Here is a 23,274-nt window from a genome sequence, read left to right on the forward strand (position 1 = left end):
ATAAATTATTTCGTTTGATTTCTTATTTTAAAGATAAATCATCGATAGTTCAGTTAAACAATCAGCTCAAGCGTACATCTCGCGTGTTCCGCTAATGTGAAAACCCTGCTATGTTCCAGCTGGTGTGTGTCTGTGTGCCGAGCTCACGTACTGCACGTTGTTTGTGTGCCTCCAGTTGGTGCCGCGCTGTGATTTTCTATTGGTGCGCTTCAGGAGTGTAGTGGCACCTGATTGGCTCCGCTGTGGGCGTGTTTGACCCGCTGGCTTGTCTGCTCTCAATTCTCATTGGTTGGTGAGAATTCTGCAGCGTCGTTGGTCTCCTAGTGCTCGGTTACCTACTCGATTATTGGTTGCGGCTTTTGTCATCGGGCGAGAATGCGGAAGTCGTGCAGTCTACTGAGTCACCGTTGTGACAGCTGATTGTTTCTGAGTGAGTAACTCGATTTAATTTTTTAAAATGAAGTAACTTCTAAATGATATATTGTATGTGACATGTTCTCAGGCCGTCAGACTTGTCTCGAACTTGTGGACCTTGAGCGGTTTTGTCGTTTTTGTGGGCAAATGAGCGAATTTTAGTCACTAGCCTGTATCAGTGTTGCTATCCGGTAGCTAGCACAGTGCTAACATTTACGCGCACACACGCACACTTTCGGTTCACCAACTAATCGGCTCCTAGTATAGTGCCAGGCTGTGCTGGGGCTGTGGTCCACTTTCACTTTCACCATACGTTTTTTTTGTTTTTTTTTTTTAACTTCAGCCTCCTCGTCATCGGTTCACACCTGTTGTGTTGTCACCAGTCAAACCGGTCACCTGACATTTACATGGAGCCCACAGTCAAGAAAGCTGGAAATTTCTAGACCGTTTATGATCAGAGGAAAAACACCCCGGAATCCCCTACTGTACTTGGAAATTATTTTTATACGGAAAGTAAAACCGGCTCCCCAAAACAAATGGCTCTTATTGTTGTCACTTCCTGATTTTTATTTTTATTTTTAAATTTCCCCTCAGTTTACATCAGGGCACTTTTTTAAAAAAATTAGCAGCCTATGGAGAAGTGAAGAAACTAGTACCTAGCTTTTCTTCAAAATGTACTTCTGTAGCTCGCACTGCTGCATCACAGTGCTGCTTTTGTTTCGCTAGCAGTCCACAACCTAAAGGTATTAATTTTGCTGTCACATGAGTCAAAGACAAGATGCTCACAATGCTGTTTTTGGTTACTAGATGTTTGTCCTTTTTGCTTGATGTAAAGTGGACATACAAAAGCTCCATATTTTTATTCTTGGCCTGCAGTAGAGTAGCTTTACGGGATTCCATTTAAAATGATTCTTATTTATAATACTGGCCCTTGGAATAAACTGAGGGACTGCCCCGTCTTGAACAAGCTGCTTTAGCTCCCCTGCCTTTAAGCTAACTCTATTCTCATTGGTGGATCATGCAAACAAAGAGTTCAGTGTTTGAGTTAACCATATTATGGTTATCTCATTGCTATGACATAATACGGGGCCAAGAGCAAAAAAACCCCCCTGAAACAGAGTGTTTAGAGGGAGAGTGTTAAACATGAGGTCCAGGGACCAGAATTGGCCAACAAAAACTCCAATCTGGCCTACTGGACAGCTTTGGGTAAAATGAAGGACGGCATAAACTTTGGCCTTTCAGCTGTAACTTGGACAGGTTTTCCTGTTGATAAATACCTCCCACATGACCATTCATACTACACTAAAGTAATTAAGTAATAAGAAGTTAGTAGTAGAGCTGGGCGATAGAACGATAACGATATGTATCGCGATATAACTTTTACTCGATAGAGAAATTAAGCTATCGCGATAGACCTCGCCGCTCTTGTCCTCTTAAAATAAAAAAAATAATAAAAAATAAAAAAGGTCAGCCAATCCAAACTAAGTAGCGCAGAGCCGAACCAATCACAGCCGCAGCGTCACGTCGCGTGACTTGTTACGTACAGCACAAGTGCCAAGCCGCACGTGTGTTTGTTTGGGAAGCAGCCAGTGCGTAATGGAGGCAGCGCGTAATGGAGGCAGCGCGTAATGGAGGAAATGAGTGTGCCGACTAGAAAAATCAACCGAGCGTGACCGAAGAGAAAACAGATGATGGTTCCAATGCCGGAGAGATTGTCGAACGGAAGAGCCATAGAAGTTCTGTAGTGTGAAGGTATTTCGGCTATTTCAAGTCTGACAAAAATAGAGTAGCGTGCACTGTAAATGTGCCGAAAGCAAGTCTGGAAATACAATAAACTGGTGCATGCGTCACACTGTGCGCCACGTTATTGTTTCGGTGAAATGAATTTCTACAATACTGTTACTGTTAATTCTACTCTCTGCAGTGTTTAAATGCTTACATATACACACAGTTACTGTCCGTCCACACATACGACGACTCTGTTCTGCTTCTATGCCCCAGCTTTGTTTACTTTTTCCCACCGAGGCTTCTAGACTTCTGATTGGCCAACATTTCTGCACGGTTAGGAATCTAGCTCCACCTGCTGCTTTGGCATGTTCCTAGCAGCGTTTTTCTTCATTTCTGCCTTTATGTGTGGACGGGATTATTTTTTAAAACGAAAACGGAAAATCTCTGTTTTCAAAAATATCCGTGTACGTGTGGACGTAGCCTCAGTGTCTGACTGGAAGCGCTAATTCGTCATTCGGCTTTTGTCAGACTAAAGTAACTGTTAAAACTGTTTGAAAAGCTCAGCTATACAACAAGGAGAGATTGAGAATTTCCTTTTAGTTCTCAGTTTATTTGATATTGACAAAAGTTAGTCAGTTTTGTCTGTTCTTCTGTAAAACAAACTAAGATTTATTTTTAGAATTAATATTTTGTTTCTAAGTGGAATTGACAATTTAGTCTGTTTTGTTTGTTCTATTTTGAAACTTAAACGCTTTAGTGGCTGCCTTTTGTGTAGTTTGCAATATTTGCCTTTATTTATCTGAAAAAGTCTCATGTTCCTTAAGTACATCTACCCTGTTGAACTTATTATGGGAAATAAATATTTAAATAAAAACAAGCTGCTGATTATTTCACATTTTACTTGTGAGCAACGGCACATTTAAATCTTACAAATATAATTATTTGGCTTATATCGTGATAGATATCGTTATCGCCTGAAATGAAAAAAACATATCGTGATATGAAAAAATCTCATATCGCCCAGCTCTAGTTAGTAGTATGTGAGTAAGGTTAACAGTGAAATAATCTACTGTTTTCGTTTTGTTTTTTATTGTTTTTTTTTTAAAACAAACAAATAAACAAAACAATGGTTCCACAGTTAAAATAAATAAATAAAATGGGACATTCTCTGTGACGAGAAGCCTACTTAGAATTAAAGTGGGCTGCGTTTGGCCCATCATGTGAAATGAGTTTGGCCTTTCCGAATCAGAGGAATGTGAAGCCTAAGCTTCTGGCTCATAGGGATTATCTATGTAAAACTTTGCTCATGTTTAATCCACATCTTTAACGGTAAATATTGACAGAAAATAAGGGAGAGCGTTACTTAAATTTGTTTTGTCAAAATTATTATCAGGTTGTCTCTTCTTGAGTAGCTTGTAGACATATTTGTGATTCTTGCATGGAGGTTTTTTTGTTGTTTGGTCAGTTTAGTTTTGATTTGGTCTTTAGTTTGGAAATGGGTTTTGGCTTGATTTTGAGTAATTCCAACTGTAATGATCAATTGTGAAATAGGGCTGCAAAACTGGACTATTTTCATCACTGGCTGAGCTGCAGATTAGTATAAATTTTGTTGTGTTGTGGAACATGGCAACATAAAAATTTCATAATTTTGAAATTCCAATCCTTTAAATTATCTTGTTCATTTGACAAACAGTCAGTAATCCAGAAGATAATTTGTTTTCAACACCCAATAATCTTCTCAGTTTTGAGAAGAAAACAATTGTGTCAAAAGGACTGACTCGTTTTTGTTTGACCACCTTATTGATTAATGAATGCATTTCTGCTTGGTTGCTGTCATTGCTTGTTCCAAATATGAAGGACAAGAATTAATCAGACTTATGTGTTCAACAGTATACTGCAGTGCTTCCTTAAATGTGTCCATAGCGCAGAGGACTCAAAGTAACAAATGATGGCCTTGAATGATACATACTTCTGTTTCCCCATTTCACAACACAGTTCCTGATTTCATCCTTTATTGAGATCTTGTTACATAATCTGTTTTTGTTAACCAGAAAAATTCAAACCATACCACCCCTTTAACTAATATCAACTACATACTATATAGTTCTTTGACTGTTTTTAACTGAGTAGTGTCTCAAAACGGCATTCGACATGCATAATCATGCACATTTCTGACAATAGGTGTGGTTTGTACCTGGAATTAATTGTGACATCACCTCCTTATCTTTAATATCAAAATAAACACTACCGTTTGTGGAATTTCAGTTTTGATTTCCGGATCAGTCATGTCAAACGTCTCTCACCGTCAGCACTACATTACCTGAGCTCAGATGCTACCTTCAGGGTAGGGCTGGGCGATATATCGAGTTTTTAAAAAAATATCGATATACTCCTTCACTGAATACAACTCCCCCTCCCCCATAGCTTCACCTACAGGCAGCGACCAGATGGACACGGCAAATCTCCGTTAGCGAGTTGTGGGGCTGGACGGCGTCAACGTGTTAGCGAGCTAACCGCGCTAACGAGCTAACCACGCTAACCACATGCAGCCCACAGGGGCTGCACGGCCTAAAATCCTTTCATTTTCTCAAAAGTTGACAGCGCGCCTTATGTATGAATTTTGGTTGTGCTTACTGACCGCGAACCGATTTTAGGTGGTACACGGCGCTCATCAATCTGTCAAAAAATGTTTTACGACTTTGGTAAGCTATGGAACTGCAGCGCTTGATGGATTGTCGGAGCATTACGGCTACCGTAGTCTGGAGCCTCGCGGAGTGATACGTACTGTGCTTCGACGTAATATTACCATATTGTGTGTGTATAAGGACCATAAATGGCACCTGTTAAGAGACATGGTTACGAAGCGGATTTCAAACTCAAGGCTGTCAGTCACGCTGTAGAAGTTGGGAACAGAGCAGCTGTGAAATCTGTCTTTGTTATTATGCTCAGCGTCTGTTAGTTTACATTTTGACTGCACAATTATGAGCTTTTTGTTATGCACAGAAACAACATTGTTTTCTTTTATTTATGGAGCATGATTATTTAATAAATGCTGATAATTTATTTTTGAGTAATTTCTTCATGCAAATCTATGCTGTATGTAAATAAAAATGCCTGTGTGAAATCTGGGACACAGTGTGACTAAGAACTCTCTTTTTGTTCTTAACTTATGGCTTTAAAAAAATATATCGCCACCCAGCTAAAAAATATCGAGATATGAATTTTGGGTCATATCGCCCAGCCCTACTTCAGGGTAATATTTGTTGTCACAAGCATTTCCCATACACTGGTGTCAGTGTGAGTGAGAAGGTATTTCATCACAAATGTAGTCGGTGTTTAGATTTACAGCCTGCTTGCTTTCAGTTTCACAACCGGGATGGTACATGCTAACATTGCTGCTCTCAGATTAACTGTAACTGACATTTATATTTAACCCTCAATCTGCTTTGAACTACTTCTGTCATATCGTGGCTCAAATATAAGTTTATTTAATATATAGCTTTATTTTTTTAAAATGAATAGCTTTATTTAATAGTTTTTCTTCTAAATGTGTCTGTTTTGTTTTTTGTTTGCTTGTTTTGTTTTGGGTTTTTTTGTTTGTTTCTTTTTTTTTTTTTTAAAGCTTCAACCAATTCAAATCAGATTTCAGTTTTTGTTTAATTAAATCTCATGGGGCTATTTATGCTGAGTCAATAGATGACTCACATTACCTGAAAAGCAATATTGGACCCTTTTCCTCTCCTGAAAATGGTTGCCTGCATGTGATTTCTGTATTTATTACTGATTAGCAACAAAAGCAGTCCCTTCTGATCATGAGTCACGAGTTTGTTGTAGGTGGGTGAATTGTTAAGAGTGTTTGCCCTGTAGTATGGCTTCTTTCACTTTGAGCAGAGTGGGAGGGAGAAAGAGTAAGCAATAGAGACAGAGCGTGAGAGGGAGGGACTACAACACCATGCACTGGACTACAACCAGTTTGTATTTGGGAGACGGAGACTGCTGCTACTCTGCAAAACTCTTGAGCTTTAATCAACCCCAAAAGCTAGACAGAAGCTTAAAGCAAAAGTTTGATTCGATACTTTGAACAGGTAAGAGAAGTCTGCTTTGAGACAATTTTGAGAGTTGAGTAGTTTTTTGGTGTTTGGTTTTTGTTCTTTGAGCTTTGAGCTGTGTGCAAAAGGGGGTGTGTCGGGTTAAAAAAAAAAAAGCAGTGTAGGGAAGTGAGATGAAGGCACTGCACAGTGAGAATCTAGTTCAAAGCTGGGTCCTTGCATGCAATCAATGTGTTGTTAAAGTCTGATTGTTTACCCAAGGAAGTGAAGGCTCTATGTTTTGTCTCACTGCCTGTGTGCCACTCTTTTCATAGTAAACTTCCACTGAACATAGTCGCTCCCTCCTGACTTGGCTCGTATATACACAGGAAGTAAGAGTGCAGTATCAGTGTCACTTTTCATGCAGTCATTAAGTGTTTGTTTTCAGAGTAGTGCTTTTTTTATTGTGTACAGCTGCTGGATCATTGCCTGTCGCTGTTCCAATATGGCACACTGTCCAATCCAGGAGCAGCAGATTCAGCCCGCTTATGTTTCTGCAGTGTTGAGATGTAAATGAGTTGTAGGTCACCCGTGTTTCTGTGACAAATGCACATCAATACACAGTCACTGTAGAACATACAAACCTACAAAGTGCAGATTTGTGCTTACAGACGGTGTTTACAGTGTCCTGTCTGTGAGGTGGTTTAGAAGCTATTAGAGGATACGGACATTCACCTCAGCACCTTTTTTTGTTTTTAATGATTTTGGTGGAAAGAAAAGTCGCAGAGTTTGTTCACATCTTCTGTCTAGCTCCCGTGTTGTTATCTGTTCTGCTGCTGATAATCTGCAGAGGAATGTTGAGTTTGCATTTCCTGTAAATCAGAGTTTCTCCCCTCTGGCCACGTCAGATCTGCACCAAAGTCTCTTTCACGTTGTCAGATCACACACATGTGCCTGCGTGCTTGTGTGCCGTGTTGTTACACTGACTTGACCACAACTGGAGAGGGAACTTCTTGGCCCAGGCAACCAGTTAAACTTGCATACCTGACATTTTGTGAAGAACTCTTGGGCCACGAGGTTTTGTGTTGAGTCATTTCTGTAAAATAAAAGTATATCCATACTCAACTTCCTCAACAGGTTTATTGTTTTAGTGCCAGCTCCTTATTCTGTACTTTGGTCCAAGACTGTTTGAAATCCAGCCCTTCACACCATGGCACACATTCCCTAACCCATCAGGGCGACTGTGGCTCGGGGGGTTGGGAAGCACATCTGTAACCGGAAGGTCGCCAGTTCGTTCCCTGGGCTCTCTGTCCTGGTCATTGTGTCCTTAGGCAAGACACCCTACCGCCCTACCCCACCTACTGGTGTTGGCCAGAGGGGCCGATGGCACGATATGGCAGCCTTGCCCCAGGGCAGCTGTGGCTACAACTGTAGCTTGCCTCCACCAGTGTATGAATGTGAGAGTGAATGAATAGTGGAATTGTAAAGCGCTTTGGGTGCCTTGAAAAACGCTATATAAATGCAATCCATTATTATTATAACCACCCACACACAAGTCTGAAGGTTGTTGTTGTTTTTTTTTTATGTTGGCAGGAGGCATCGCTGTCCCGACAGAGCCCAGTAGGCAAGAGGAGAGGGAGGGATCTGAATAGGAACACCCAGACTCACTGTCTACAGCACTGGCTGACAGCATGGTGAGCCAATCACACTCCTGACTCCTCACTATTGTATATGTTTATATGTACTCTGCTGTAGATGCCTGACTGCTTTTAAAACAGGTGCCAAACTCCCTACATGATTTTCTTCATGGTAAACTGGCAAGCTGGGACTTTACACTCACACAGGAAATGGCAGAATGCGGTTGCAAGCCGAAAACAAAGCACAGACTGTTGCAACACATATAACAATACACAACGCTAAAGCAGTTTTGTAAATGCCAGTTTCTTAAAAAAAAAAAGTCTTGACATTTCCCTTTATACTGTATCAGTTTGCATTTCTGACCACTTTCAATCAGAAATACAAAATTGTTAGGATTTACTTGCAAACTAAAATATAGCAATGAAGCAGTAAAACTGAAATGATTTTGCTGCAAACAACAGATTTCTAAGCTCAGCATGTTTTACGTGCAGGAAGCCAGTGCATTAGTGACTCCAGCTGGTTCTTAAAGGTGCCCGTGGAGAGATATGGCGTCAAATCCCTTCCCAGTCTTAAACAGGGACTTGTGGAACACTATTTAGAGTAGGTAGGTGAAAGTAGATCGTCTTCTTACAGAGTCTCCTCGCCCAGACACTAGTTTTCTCATCAGGGATCCAGCTTCATTGGCCTGTTGTTTAGTCCTACGTGTTTCTGCTTTCATGAAAGTGCTATGTAGCACCTAACAGATGTTACAAGTCTTTGATGTAGCTTGTTGCCACGTGGCCCTCGTACAACTGTGTTTTGGAGTACACTAAAACCTGTTGGCGTCCTATTTACATGAAGGAGCTCAGCGCATTACATGTGGCATTTCAGAATATGAGAAGCACAAGTCCTGAACAAGGCAATGAGCATTTAGTTCTCTAAGAGCTGAATGCTCACTCTCAATGTAGATTAAAATGCTCTTAGTGTAGCCAAGTGGTGAAGGTGTCTACTTCAGTAAATGCTGATTATCTTCTGTGTGCCCTCTAGTGGATACTATTGGCTACTCATTTCTGTGGTTTAACTGAGACTAAATGGTTTCTTTGTGTTATGTAAGGTCACAACAGTAATTGGTATAAAAAAGATGGAGGTGGAATTGTGCTGCTTCAAGTTTCTACATGCATTTTTGTTTTGAATTTGTTTTTGCTGATTCTCACATTTTGCGGTTCTTTGTCTAATCGCACTGCAGATGTTGGCCTGAGGGTTTTAATTCTATTGGAGTACAGAAAATTTAACACAGATCTGAGACTATTTGTGGATAACAGGTCTACATGTATTTGAAATGAGCCATGCGACTGTGTATTTTAGTCCTAATTTAACCTGATTAGTGAGTACAGCATATTATTTTCAGATGTTAAGACATGCAGAGCTTTTCAATTTAAGGAGATCCATAACTTTTAGGAGTTTAAGTATCCAGTATACAAAATGCATTTGTAATTTTCTTTTTTTTTCTTAATTTTAATTAATTGCTCCATCATAGAGAGTAATTTAGGACACCCTTAGTCACCTGATGGGCCGTCTGCTTGTACCTTGTCGGGCAGTGAATGGGCTTCAGAGTAAATGGTGCTTTAAAAGAGCGGAAGCAGCAACCAAATGAGTGACAAATTCCTCTTGAAACTAATGGGAACCACTTTTATGGGACAGACATAGGAAGTGTAACAGGAGGATACATATCCCAAGGTTCTGGTCAAATGGGTCCACAGAATGTCACTGTGGCTGGATGCCCAACTCCCAGCCTTTTTATGGGAGCCCTGGGCTTAATTGATGGCATAGCTGATGAACAAACAATGTGCCCACAGGAGCATAAAATGAGGATGCAGAGCTTCGCTGTCTAGGGTTGAAGAGTGTTTATGCATTTATAGGAAAGCTAACCTCTTCTTGGTTTGGGTGTGGTCAGAGGTATGCGCTGCATGAGTAATCAAAGGCTCAAACTTATCAGGTGGCATGATCACACCCTAGAATGTTTCAGATCAGCCTAAGCAGTATTTGAAGTACAACTGTGATTTACAGATGTGTACATGATGGTAGTGTTCGATCAAATATGAAATTGTAATCATTACTGTGCATGTTACATTAATAGGACCTTTTTAAGTTGCCCAGTGGCCACAGTTAGGATGACAGATGGGAGTATCATTACCTTTTTGAGCTAAGGGTTATATTCTCAGGTGGGATTGTGAGACGGTTGTTCCTCAGGTAATATGATCGTTTTTAATCCTCTATGTGAAGCAGTGCTTAATTGCTTCCCAGCCTTGAGCTTGCTTTTTTTCCATCCACTGAAACAAAATGGGAAATATTGAGCTCATGTTGTTGTCCACTCATGCTATTGCATTGTTAGCAAGATAATGGGAGCATGGAAACGGGTATAGCAGGATTGTTTTTACTCTGCCTACACTGCGTGCATCGTAGTGCTACTATATAAGGTTTGTGCACAATTGGAAGGCAAAGTTAATGTGGCAGCACTATGGAAAGCCACATGATGCTCTCACTTAGGGTTGTAGTTAAAGCGAGGGCTGTTAATGATTTGAGTGCAGCCCTACTTAAAGGCACCTTTGCCTCAAACCTAATCTTGGTTGGGTTAAATCATTCTGGCTGGCTGTCTCCGGTTCCTCATTCCTACTTTTCATTCCATTCAGATAATTGTTAACTTTATTTTTTGTTCAAAGCTTTGCGTGTGTGTGTGTGTCCGCAACACTTCCCGTCAGAGCCTGCTTAGCTCAATCTTATTTAAGATGTTGCCTGGCAGCCAGTCAGACGTTACTCTAGTGACAAATGTCAGTGAAATGTATGGCCTACATTTATATGCCTGATGAATTATTTTAATGTTTGTAATGGATCATATTAAGCTAAATACTTGTCCAGACTGAAGTCACACTTCCAAACACTAACTGTACACCAAACCCCCATACCTTCTTGTTACTGCTTCACTACTTAAAAATTACTTGTTACTTAAATTTCAAGTACTTTGGTTACATCTATGAAAGGCATCCAAACACATACATGTATTTACAGAAATACTCAATTTCTGAAAATTTAGCTTCATTTGGCCCTCCTTCCCAATGCTTCGTGTCTTTTTCATATCCTGCTTCTATACCTGTGTGTCAACATGTAGGCTGACACCCTGCATTGGTTACTGGCTGACCTCCTTTCCTAAAATACAACCTGAAACAGAGGAGCCCAAATCTTGTGCTCACTTCTACGGCTGGTTCAGCCAGTACTGGACAAGCAGAGGGAGAGAATTTGTAGCTCAGTATTTGGACTCTGGACCAGTTAATGATACATTTGTCAGTAGTGATCCTAAATACATTTATTTTTTTAATGGCCATAAATGAACTAAAAAGAGCTTCACAACCTGCTCAGTGAACTGATGATTCAAAACTCTTGGTTGTATATGCTTTTTTTTTTTTCATTTAGATATTGCCAGTCAAAAAATAACCAGGTTTTAAATAAATACATTTTCAAAGATGTACATGCTACAGTTCTAATATAAGATTTAATGATGAGTCAGAGTAGCTGGAGATCTTTAAAGTTCAGCTAAGCTCATAAAGGAAAAGCCCCCTACACTCTCTCAGGGGTAATGAGGTATCAAACTTATTTGGGACTTGAGTAGGGATGGGTATCGAAACCGGGTTCTTGTTGAGAACCGGTTCCCGCTGTTTCAATTCTTTGGAATTGTTTGCCATTTTTGCAAACGATTCCCCTATCGACTCCAGTCGCCCGAATGACGTCACCACGTTACGGAGCGTCATTTACCTGGCAAGAAAGATGGTACCTAAGCGGCTTGTAGGCAGGGACATTACTGGATATTCTTGTGTAATTGCTACAGAATAATTTATGTTATACTTTGTTATTGCTACAGAAGAATATTTATTTTATTATTTTACATTTACATTTTTTTTTTTCCCGGGGACCCTGTGACACCCCATTGAAGAGCCGTAGCCTGTGGATCTCACTGTTGGGTTTGTAAGGCCATGTTACTCCTAAATTTCTATCTTGTTCAAGTGTCAAGTGTTCTCCTTTTTTAAAAAAAAGAATCGATAAGAGAATCGATAAAGAATCGAATTGTTAAACAGAATCGAAAACTGAATCGGAATCGTGAAAATCTTATCAATACCCATCCCTAGACTTGAGAAGTCTTAATTATTGGGATTTTGCCAAAGGAAAGAAATCGCTTTAGACTGAGTTGCTAAGCAGACATCAGAAAACTTGGTGTAGCTCCTAGAGTGTACCACCTTCTTCTCCAAAGCCATGAATGTGTGATAAAGCTACAGTGAGAGGTGCACCTGTTTGGGCTTAGCTGTAATGTTGTATTTCACTTCTTCATTCCACTGGTGGAAAATAAATGTAATGGGCCACAGTTTCAAACCGTGACATGCAAATAGTTCTCGGTAAGGTTTTGTTTAATTTATGGAGGTGGATCTTATAGCAGCAGATGCATGCTCCCATTAACGTGATGAAATGGAAACCATTCTGCACACAAGTAGATTGCATCCCTTCTTCTCTGCTTCCTTTCTCATGGTCTCTACAGACTGTATACATTACATTAGATAAATCTTATAGACCTATATAGAACAGAATAACCTAGAATAATCTACTGCATTGATCGATTTAATATGTAACCTTGGGCAGCTTGTCTATTGTTGCATAAACAGTGTCGTGGACATTGAGATCTTCTTCCTATAAAAGACTTGCAGAAGAAGCCAAACTGTTTGATGTGCAGGGGGAAATATGATTGAAATCCAAGTGGGAATGTCTTGTTTCTACATTGTCAAAGTCTGTGAAATCACCTTAGGCATTAATTCCAATATCATGTTGGACCTCTCCCCCTTGGCTCTTGACGGAAGCGGTCGCACTTTCTCCTTCTCCCTTATCTTTCCTGCTTGGCTTCTCATGTCTTTTGTATAGTCTCACTTATTCTCTAACCCTAAGAGAGTCTCCCAGACTTGTTCTCTAGAAACATAAAGAAGAATTATGGATTTGATCAACTGGTCCCTTAACGGAATTGACACCCTCCTGGGCTTGGGAGAGCCCGATTGTCCTACGGAGACATTTGCTGCCAGATACTCGATGGTCGGTTGCGTCGTGCGTCTGGCAACACTCTTGATGGAGGACTTTGAACGACATCTACCAATTCTGAACTACGGTAACAGAGTTCTGGCTGATTGGAGCTGGCTCAGACCTGGCTTATCAAAGAATAAGAAGTGGCTACAGCTGTTCAAAATCCCACAAGGCTGCCCGACATGATAGACGATGGGCAGGGCTGTGAGTGCTCAGACTGTTGTTGTTTTTTTTTTTTTTGTTGTTTTTTTTTTTTTAACGCAATATGGATAACATCTTGAAGAAGAACAACGGGAATTGAGAGACCTGGTGACCAGTGACGGACATTAGACCAAATTGGAAGCAGTTTGTTCGCACTAACCAAAACAACTACCATCTTCATCTCATGTCACCCCCCTGGATGCTCAAGGCAAAAGCTGATGGGAATAAAAATTCTCCCTAGATAATAAGACTGTTTGTTATGACTCTCTCCCTCCTCATTCAAGGTCACCCGCGTCTACCGAAGATTGTTGACTTTTGCTTAACCGGGTGAAGGGACACTTGCTCTCGGTTGAACACGGAACACACACACGCACATATACGCATGTACACTGACACAGACCTACACTCACTCCCTGTTGGAACGCAGTCTGGGGGGAGTTCTTCTTTTCTCCTCGACTTTCCTCATGTTGTGCATTTTCCATTGTTGTTAGGTTCCAGGCCGCTGCTCGTGCGGCTGACCGGCCAGTTACCTAGCCTGACCTGTCTCCCCAATGTGATGTTTGTGTATTGTATGCACGATCGGGAAGGTCAGTCTCTTAATTGCCCCTTGGGGATAAATAAAGTCTTCTGAATCCTGAATGAATCCTGAATGTTCATCAGCTTAAGTCCATGTCAGTCATTATATTCCTGAAATATGTATTCATGCCTCATAAACAGCTGAGTTCTGTCTGCTGGAAGGAGACGCAAGCATCCTTAGGAGAAGCTTCTCCTCAGTGTTCACATTTGGATAAAAGGATTCCAAATGGTAACGCTTAGAACAATTCAAAACTTAGCAGGTGTCAGCATGGCAGTTGTAAGCCCTACTTCTGCCTCTGAGGTTCAAGTTCTCGCCACTAACCGTTGCAGACAGCATACTTTACTCTCTGCTTTCAAAAGCCTAGAACTATGTTGTTCTCTTGGTAGAGAGATAATCAAAATCTAACATTAAGTGGTGCTTAAGCACGAGAAATGTTGACCATGCAATGACCCAGAGCCAAGGACATTAACACCAATTACTGGGCTTCACATGTATTTGCTGCAGATGCATTTCAGGCTGCATTCTCTCACTGATATTAGGACGCAATCCACTGTTATCAAAATTATGTTCTCAAGGCAGAAAGTAAACAAATTTAAAGTACATATTCTATATATGTACACACAGTGTATACAGGATTGCATCTATAGTTTTATGAAGCTGCCTGTGAAAATGGCCTTCTGTGTTTATAAATGGGTTAGAACTGCATGGGTGCAAATGTAACAATATTAGGGATACCTCCCTGTTAAAATACAGACTTCCTGATCATATTGTAGCTACTAGCACACTGCATTACAACCGGCTTCCTAGTTTCAGTTATATCCATCCAATATCCAGGCATATGTAAATGTGTGGACCCCATGATCCACGGTTTCAGCATTGATTTAACTTCCTTTGTAAAGCCAGTGAATAAGACTTATGTCTCTGCACCAGCTGTACACTGTCAGCTGAAGCAGTTCACTTAATACACTTGTGTTGATGGTTTCTTTACACAAATTGCACTTAAGGGCAATAAACATTTACCCGCATGTGGAAATTCATCCTGTTAAAATGAGGCAACACCTTTTGCTGGTGAAATTAATCCTATTTAATAGTGCTGTGTTTAGCTTATGCTGCATGTACTGCGTTACGTAATGTGGGGTCATACAGCTGTAGGTGAGTGGCTGTCACGACTCTAACAGGAAGGAGGTTGGGGTAAGAGGGAGGAAGAGCTATGTCTCGCCTAGAAGTATATGTGCAATCAGTGTCCTTCCTTGATATGATACAGTGACGTGCAGGATTTATAGTATCTAAAATTGTTTCAGGATAATGTGACAATGACACTCGGAAGTGGGGAAGAATGTCTGTAAAATGCTGTGTCACCAGCAATCTCTGCATCCACCGTCTCTTCTTGTTGCCCTCCCTCCCTCTGTTCTCTGCCACGTATTTGCCTTCTGCGCTACATCAGTAGCTGCTAGTGTGACCGTTTTGTGGTGGGATACTGTCCCAACAGTGGGATGCGTTCTGTCTCTCTGTTGGCTTCAGGTTGTGCATTCCTTTTTTGGGGGCATTTTTTGCGCATACAGCTATCAGTAAACTGTGTGTGTTTGAGCCACAGCGTACTGCAGTCAGTGGCAATCGGAGCATCTTCTGGTGGTCAGCGATGCACTCGAGGCTTTACCACCTTGTTGCTGAGGGAGAAGCATATTTCTGAAGGGATGTCGGTGAAGGGTGAACAAGGAGGAGGTGGGGGGAGGAGGAAGAGATGAGAAGGAGATGGGGAGAAATGCAAGCATGCGAGTGTGAGAGAGGGAGGGAGGGAGGTAGATGCGCATGCAGAGGGTGGAGCTTAGCATCAGGCAGTTCCCTCCGTCTTCCTTTCTCTCCTGTTTTCTCTTCTCACAGTTTCCCCTCATCCACATCGCTGGGCACATCTGCAGTCATTTCCACTCTTCTGCTTTTGTCTCACTTGTAACTCAGCTGATCCACTGGACTGCTGCGCCTCTCTGTACAGTTTTTCCAATTTTTTTTATGGACTATCATCCTTTTTGCCAGCAGTGCAACAGGGGCTGTCTTCAGACACGAGCGTGCACCCCTTTCTGGGAGTGGTGGGGGGGTGGGGTGGGGTGGGATCCTGACTTAGAGCCAGGGCTGCTGTGTTGTCCCACAAAACCTCGAGATAAGGGGCAAACCTGCAAAAGCTGCGGGGGGGTGGGAAGCGGGGTGGCAGGCAGAGGGGGTCGAAGCAAACGAAGGGTGGAGAGGCTCAGGAGAAGAATGGTTATGCCGGCTCCTCGTGCTCTGGTCGTGCTGCTCCTCCGTAGGCTGCGTGTCATTCAGGCACAGTCCTGCCTTTCCTCGACATGAGCCTCGCAGTAAGGGTGTCCTGCTCCATGCTCAACTGCTTTGTAAGTGTTTCATTTGTTTCCGATGGGTGTGTTTTAGGGCCCTCCTCTCTCTATCTCATCCGCCTGTGTGTTTCTGCCTCCTTTCCAGGTAGTGGAGGGTGGGGGTGCTGCTCGACACACGAGCGCTGCAGTTATTAAGTAACAGCAGTAACTTGATATAAATAATTGAATTATCTCAGAATGTTCTAGAGTACGAGGCGATGAAAAGGTGCTTCTGTTGCTGTCATCATTCACCTCTGTCGGATGGACAGCTTTGAGCTACTGGTATGTTGACTGACGGGGAGGAGAGGGGGGTGGGGAGCTGCCGGGACTAGGATGGGTAAGATGTTTTCATGCATTCACTGTTGCAGTCCCGGAGCACCAAAGTGTTCACTGCAGTGAAGGTCCTGCTTCTGAGTTAGGATGTACATGGGCTATGAGGAAGAGGCATGTAGAACAGGTGTTTGTTTTTGTTTATGCCTTGAGATGGTAAAGAAAAGGTTGACAACCAAGGATGTTGACCTCTGACCCCCTCAAGGTTAGCAGGTAATGAGCACAGGCAGTACAATGTGGCCATTAACTACTAACCTTCAGGAGGTCAGCTTTTCAACTACGCATTAAATCAAATCACACTTTCCTGCCAAGAGTCCCATGTTAGTAGCCACCTAAAGTTCATTTTTTGAGGCTGATATAAACAATGTCTGGTAAGATACCTAGTAAATTAAAAAAAAAAAACCAACATCTTCATACACAAATGCCAGTAATTTGAGATATACATTGTTTAAAAAATGACACTTACCTTTGAAGCCAGCAGACTTTCCATAGCCAGACTTTCTTTGTGTTAGCTATTTTGTCACTAGTATGAGGACAGTAGTTATCAACTTTCTTTGTTAACTCAGACTTTCTGTTTCATGCTCACATAAAAGGGGGTGTTTGGATTTTACTTTCTTCCCATACAAAATTGGCAGATCAAGAGCCAGCTGCTTTGGCCAGAGACATTATCAGAGGAACAGGTGATGAAACTTTTTTAAAGGATATTTAAAAGAAAACAGCAAAGGAAATACAGGTGGTGAAAATAATCATTAATCTTGTGAATTCATAGGTGAACGTGTTTATTTTCACCACTCGGTGAAACTTAATTACTCGCAAATTATAAAGCTAGCATTCTTTCAGCTATCACGCTTTGAGTATGTGGTCGATAAAAGAATCAGTGAAATTTTAGCCCTTCCACGTTTTATAATATAATATAAAAAAATGTTACTTAGCACCAAGAAAGCATCAGTAGTTTTGCAGGTATATAACACATCTAGAGGGAAAGATGTATTTCAAAAACTTTCATGGAAATGACAAGTTGAACAAAATATTTTTCTTCAAAAACTACAAATGTGAACCTTTTGAAAGTTTTGGGAACTATGAAATATGAAAATGAGACATTTCTAGCCTCTGGGACACATGCCAAGTCTGTACTAGTATTTCATAGTGATCCATAGTGTTTCAGATGGTTCAGCCACAGTAGAGGACTGGCATGCTGAGATCCTTTCAGGATTATCACATATATTTCACCTAGAGATTTATCAAGCTATTCCTCTGTTTCTTTATACAATACAGATTCCAAAAAAGATTTTAATAATACTGGCGAAAATTATATTGTCACAGTTTTTCTTAAAGAAAGCTTTGTTTGAAAAGCTGTCAGGTAGGATGAGTGCAGCTGCTCCTTCTCCCTCTCCTTTCTCTGTGAACAGATGTAGCCAGGCGTTCCGCAATTTATGATCTCTCTCCAATATGTCTGTGACGCAGCTGAGTCGGCACTTCTCCTGCGTCAGTGTCTGTATAATTTAGTATCCCCATCCTTTGTTGCTTAAGTGGATCAGAGCAGTCTTCTCCTGTGGAAGGAGGCTCCATCATTTTCATCATGGCCACCATTGTTGTGATCCCACAGTTGCGGGGGCATCTTCAGTTACTATTCTAATGTGCAATGTTGTCTGCAGTAAATGGAACTATAAACATATATAATTGAATTGGATAAGATTTTTCCATGACTCAGATTCTATTATTCCCACTAGTTAAATAAATCAGCAGTGTAAGTATAGCCAAAAGCTTATTGGGGGATGTGCCTTTAGGCTGTATCAGGCTGAATGCTAACTCTCTGCCTAATGCCAAGGTGGAAATAAACGGTAAACAGACTTTGTGTTATGACCCCCGAGGAAGACAACACAACAGAGATGAGGGACTGGGGAAAAAAAGCAAAGTGTGTAGCAAGTTATTGAAAGGAAAGGTACTTAATTTGTATTTGTTGTCTCAGTATAGCCATACCAAACCAAAGTCTGTACTAACCTATGTGAACGTTTATGCAAACCTTTTTTGGGATAATGCCAGCCAGTTTATTATATTGCTTCGTGTTTCACCAATATAGACAACCACCTCTGTACCCTAAATAATGAGTTTTGACACTCCAGTATGTATGAATAAAGACGTGGTTTGATGATCATTAGAATATTTTCCAGGCATTTCCTAGGGTAGCTGCATAGGCGGAAAACAACTCATTTCTGATGCCAGAAATAAAACAGAATGACACCCAGTCATTCTGTTTTAAAGACAGGCCTGAAATATGGCAGAAACCACTCAGTTCAAAACAGACCTTCAAGGGTTACTCCTGGAAGACTTTCAAGGGGTAAAGAGTTAAAGGGAAAACTAACACAAAGGTGTCTCAGTAAGGGCTTTTGCCACCATAACCCTTTTCCTCATTTGGTGTTTTGAAAGTCAAACCATTCAGTGATGCCTCATGTCCTGTGGATATGGGCATTGTCTTCCTGGAAGAGGATAGAAATGTTTAAGGGGCGTCCATACAGATAGTGACAAGAGACTGTGGAATGTCGATCAACTGCACCATCTTCAAGAGGCAACAGGCAAAGTGACAGTTAAATGTGAAAGTTAAATTTTCAACTTGAAGGCAGTCAGTCGACTTGTCTACCAGTTTGAGTGACAGATACCACTGGTTGATAAGTAGGGCAAATACCACAAAGTAAAGTGCAACAAACAAATCACTTAATATGTTAATGGTCCACACAGGAGGACTTTTTATAGATTAGCAGTGACTTGTCCTGTAAGTGTGTCTAAACCAGAACACCAACATGTCCCTCGCAAGACATCAGAGCCATCAGACGCCTAGACTGTCAGGGCCATCGGTTCATGCTTTTGCTTTAACTCGCTGTTCGCTTGATCGATTTGTTCTTACTTTGCTACAAAGTGTTACTCCAACTTTGTGCATTTTGGATGAATTCTATTCACGTAAAGAAAACCCTGCCCAGTTTATTTTTTTCAGTACTTGGAGTACTGCCCAGTTATAACACAAAAATGGGATTGATTGTTTAGAACACAGTGATCGATTGAACATTAATGTAGGCGGCAACAGGACAAGGAGAAAGAAATGTATTTAGAGAGATTTGTCATAGTCTGTCATCTTTGATCTGGACTTTTTTACTTAGAATCTGCTCCCTAGCTCTACTCAGAAAAATATCTTTGGCCTGGTTATTTTTAATGTTTATATAAAATGTTTTTCATTCTGCCCTGTCTATGCACCCTCTGCCTGCAGTCATTTTCGTCCTTTTTCCCCTCGCTTTTTTATTTAGAATCATCGTTTAATATATTTATCATGTCCAACACGGCAAATGACCGAACAGTTAAAAGCAGAGATGTAAGTGCGTGTTGTCCACATATTCAGTAGGTCACCTCGGCATCCTGTAGTGCTTCTCTAATCTGAAAAACTCTGGGACAAAGCACCAGTCAGATTAAGTAAATAATCTGGTGAGTAAGGACAGCAAATTGTTAGAAAAAGCTTTTGGGTGAAAGGGCCTCTAAAAAGAGACTGTCGTATCCATGGAAACCAGACATTTATTCATGAACACTGTGCCAATGTCTCTTTCACTTTGTCTACCTATTCTGTCCTGTTTCCATTTGCATACATGCAGGACCATTTTCACACATGCTTTCCCCAGAGAAGTAAAACTTGGAAAAAGCAACTGTGCATTATTCCCTCCACATGCACGCTGCTAATCTGCCTTGCCACGGCTGTCTCGTTGGCTGCTACAGTAGCTGATATCATAGCTGATACTGTTTTGGTTATTATTGTTATCTTGATGTTTCATGTGCTATCAACTCTGACATTTATATTTGGTAAATGCACGGAGGCGTATGCGCGCATGCCTGTCAGCTCCAGCTTTTTGAGCTGGTTGGACAAAGGTGGGGGAGGGTGCGCAGGCTCGCAGCAGTGACGAAGCAAAAACGTGTCGGGCACAGGACAAGCTGTGCTCCATCTTTGAGAGCTGTTTAGAAGTGAGAGCATCCCTGTTTTCCTTTAATCTTCTGTAAGCTGATTGTCTGCTTGTGGAAACAAAAATCACAATATGGACAAAATAAACTCCCTCCAAAAAAGTGTCCAAATGTAATGACGGTTTTTAAAGCTAGGTCTTTAAGCATCATCTTTGTGCAAAGAATCTATGAAGCTGAAATGTGCATATATCCATGTTTCCATGTAGTTCAATGAGTCTGTTCCTGTGGTATTTTTTTTAAATCTATTGCTGTTAATATAACAGCAATAGATTTTAGCTCATCGGGTAGTGTCTTGTGCTTCTAGGGCAACACAAAGTACATCGTGTACTTGTGGGAATCAGAGAAATGCTGTGTCAGAGCTCTGCAAGAGAAAAGTATAAATGTGGCCAAGAGTCTACCAGGTAATGCTGCCTGGGGTATTTGGAAACCAAACCAGATTAGATGGATTGTTGATGGGAGATGAAAGTGTGTGGCTGTGGTCCAAGTGTGTTTGCTTTTTTTTTTTTTTGTAAGATATTATGATGTAAATTGACACATTTTTACAGGAAAAACTGATTTGGAGGTTGGTTTTGGTTAACTTTAGAGTAATTGATTGTAATTGAATTTCTCAGAGGGACTATAATACTAGTGGCTGAAGTAATTTGATGTGGTGGTCGATCAGCCTGTGATAGGACCCCTCTAGAATGTGTTTCTTCTTAGAGAGGCACCACAAGTTGGTGTTTTTAAACTGAGGATTTTAACATTTGATTTGGTGGAAAACGCCATTCGTGTGATACTATATAATCTTAATTACATGCAGTCAACTGGAGTGAAAACATTTATGCTAACTCTCCAAAAAGTTGATTCTGTTCATCTGGACGTAGCGTTTTGTGGGAGAAACGTTTCGTCACTCATCCAAGTGACTTCTTCAGTCTCAGCTGACTGCAGGTTTCCCCAATCTTATAAACAGTACATTTGCATAATGACTGAAACCAGCCCACTGAAGGAACAATGGGCTGGGAGGTCAGTTCCTTAATCTGCACCTTAAACCTACACATACGGATCAGTATTTAAGGTTTGACTCTCATCATCCACTGGAGCACAAACTGGGTGTCATTAGGACGCTACAACACAGAGCAAACACCATCCCCACTGACACAGCGGCCAGGGAGGCAGAAGAACGGCACATCAAGAAGGCCCTGAGTAAATGTGGTTATCCCAGCTGGACTTTTGTCAAAGCTGGAAAGACGCTTAAAGAAAGCTCCAGCCGATCCAAGAGGGAAGGACAACTGCTGCCCAAGCGAAAACCTGTAGTGATCCCATATGTGTCAGGAGTATCGGAGCAGTTGAGACGCATTTTTTCTAAACACCGGGTCTCTGTGGCTTTTAAACCCCAAAACACGCTGCGCCAAAAACTGGTCCACCCCAAGGATCGGGTCCCCCGACACAAACAGAGTAACATAGTGTACGCTGTTAAGTGCCAGGAGGATTGCCAGGATTTATACATCGGGGAAACCAAACAACCTCTGGCGAAGCGGATGGCACAACACAGAAGAGCTACCTCGTCAGGCCAGGACTCTGCAGTCTATTCACACCTACAGGCCAGTGGACACTCTTTCAAGGATGAGGATGTACACATCTTGGACAGGGAGGAACGCTGGTTTGAGCGCGGAGTCAAGGAGGCCATTTACGTGAAAAGGGAAAGACCATCTCTGAATCGAGGAGGGGGCCTAAGGGTACATCTTTCGCCATCTTACACTGCTGTGAATGGTACTCATGGTCATTGATCAGTGGGTTTTGGTCAGTGGTTGTTGATCAATGGTCATGAGAATTTGCATAATTAAGATTAAGAAACTGACCTCCCAGCCCATTGTTCCTTCAGTGGGCTGGTTTCAGTCATTATGCAAATGTACTGTTTATAAGATTGGGGAAACCTGCAGTCAGCTGAGACTGAAGAAGTCACTCGGATGAGTGACGAAACGTTTCTCCCACAAAACGCTACGTCCAGATGAACAGAATCAACTATTTGGAGATTTACTTTCCTGGATGATTGAGAATGCATCAAGACATTCATGCTAACATTCAAGTTGTGATACCGATTCAGAGCTACTGAGAACAACAAATGAGTGTCATCATGGTGGCTTTGCTAGAATTTACATGAAAACTAAAAGGAGTTTCAACCCATTTTCTATCAGATTTCTGTTTGTTAACAAACAACAACGCACTCATTAAAGCATATTTATCTGGTCTAAATATAGATGATAATCACTGAACAGGAGTTTTTTCCTCTTCCTCACACACAGCACACTTTACTTGATCGTTGCATTACAAAACCACCACTCTCCCCTCATTTTGAGTGTGCATTTATATGAAGATGGAAACGCAGCATTACCGTGAACGTAAAGGCAACATTTGGAGGAAACGGAGCCTGCAGTAATAGATAGCACTTACCACTGGAGCAACTCATTAGGGGGTTTAAATGCCTCACATGGACACATTCACCATGACACCCACCTCTGTGCCAATCATCACCACCACTGTTTATTGCAAATTATACTATAATAAAGTAACAGATGACTTTCAGTTGGGATTTATCACTTTTCTCTCCCATTGTCAGACTTCTACCCCCGTGCCTACCTCAAAAGGCCCTTTTTGAGAGAGGGAACGCCCTGGTAGCTGGATATTCTCCCTTCCAAGGGTTGCCAAGAATTTGACACCTGTGCTGTTTTGTCCATGCAATACCTAAATCTAGAGCTGCATCCAGCCATCCTCTCCTGCACTGCTTAGCCACCTTGGGGTGCCAACTGTTTTCATCATCCATGACAGCACCTGTGCTATCACAGATGTATGTTTTTAGCTCACTGTAATTATTACCTACTGATGGAGCTATGTCACATAAGCTGAAAAATACTGCCTTTTCATTGTC

General features: G+C 41.4%; 1 protein-coding gene across 5 annotated transcripts in view; it reads left to right on the plus strand.

Annotated features, from left to right (window-relative positions):
- Window positions 1–362: 362 nt before the first annotated feature.
- mtmr4 (myotubularin related protein 4) overlaps window positions 363–23,274 on the plus strand; it is a 42,926-nt gene continuing 20,014 nt past the window's right edge. For 3 of the 5 annotated variants that reach the window (XM_085469647.1, XM_085469650.1, XM_085469652.1), the window contains exon 1: window positions 15,885–16,061. In XM_085469647.1, coding sequence (XP_085325773.1) covers window positions 16,017–16,061 — 45 coding nt within the window. In that variant the 5' untranslated portion in view covers window positions 15,885–16,016. Of the gene's footprint in view, window positions 431–6,098; window positions 6,228–7,763; window positions 7,865–15,884; window positions 16,062–23,274 lie in introns of those variants that run through there. The other 2 variants (XM_085469648.1, XM_085469649.1) reach the window with 2 other exon arrangements.

The sequence above is a fragment of the Copadichromis virginalis genome, linkage group LG10 (genome assembly GCF_057382275.1).
Source record: "Copadichromis virginalis isolate Kocher_CV1m ecotype Utaka linkage group LG10, C_Virginalis_male_GT1.1, whole genome shotgun sequence".
NCBI lineage: Eukaryota > Metazoa > Chordata > Actinopteri > Cichliformes > Cichlidae > Copadichromis > Copadichromis virginalis.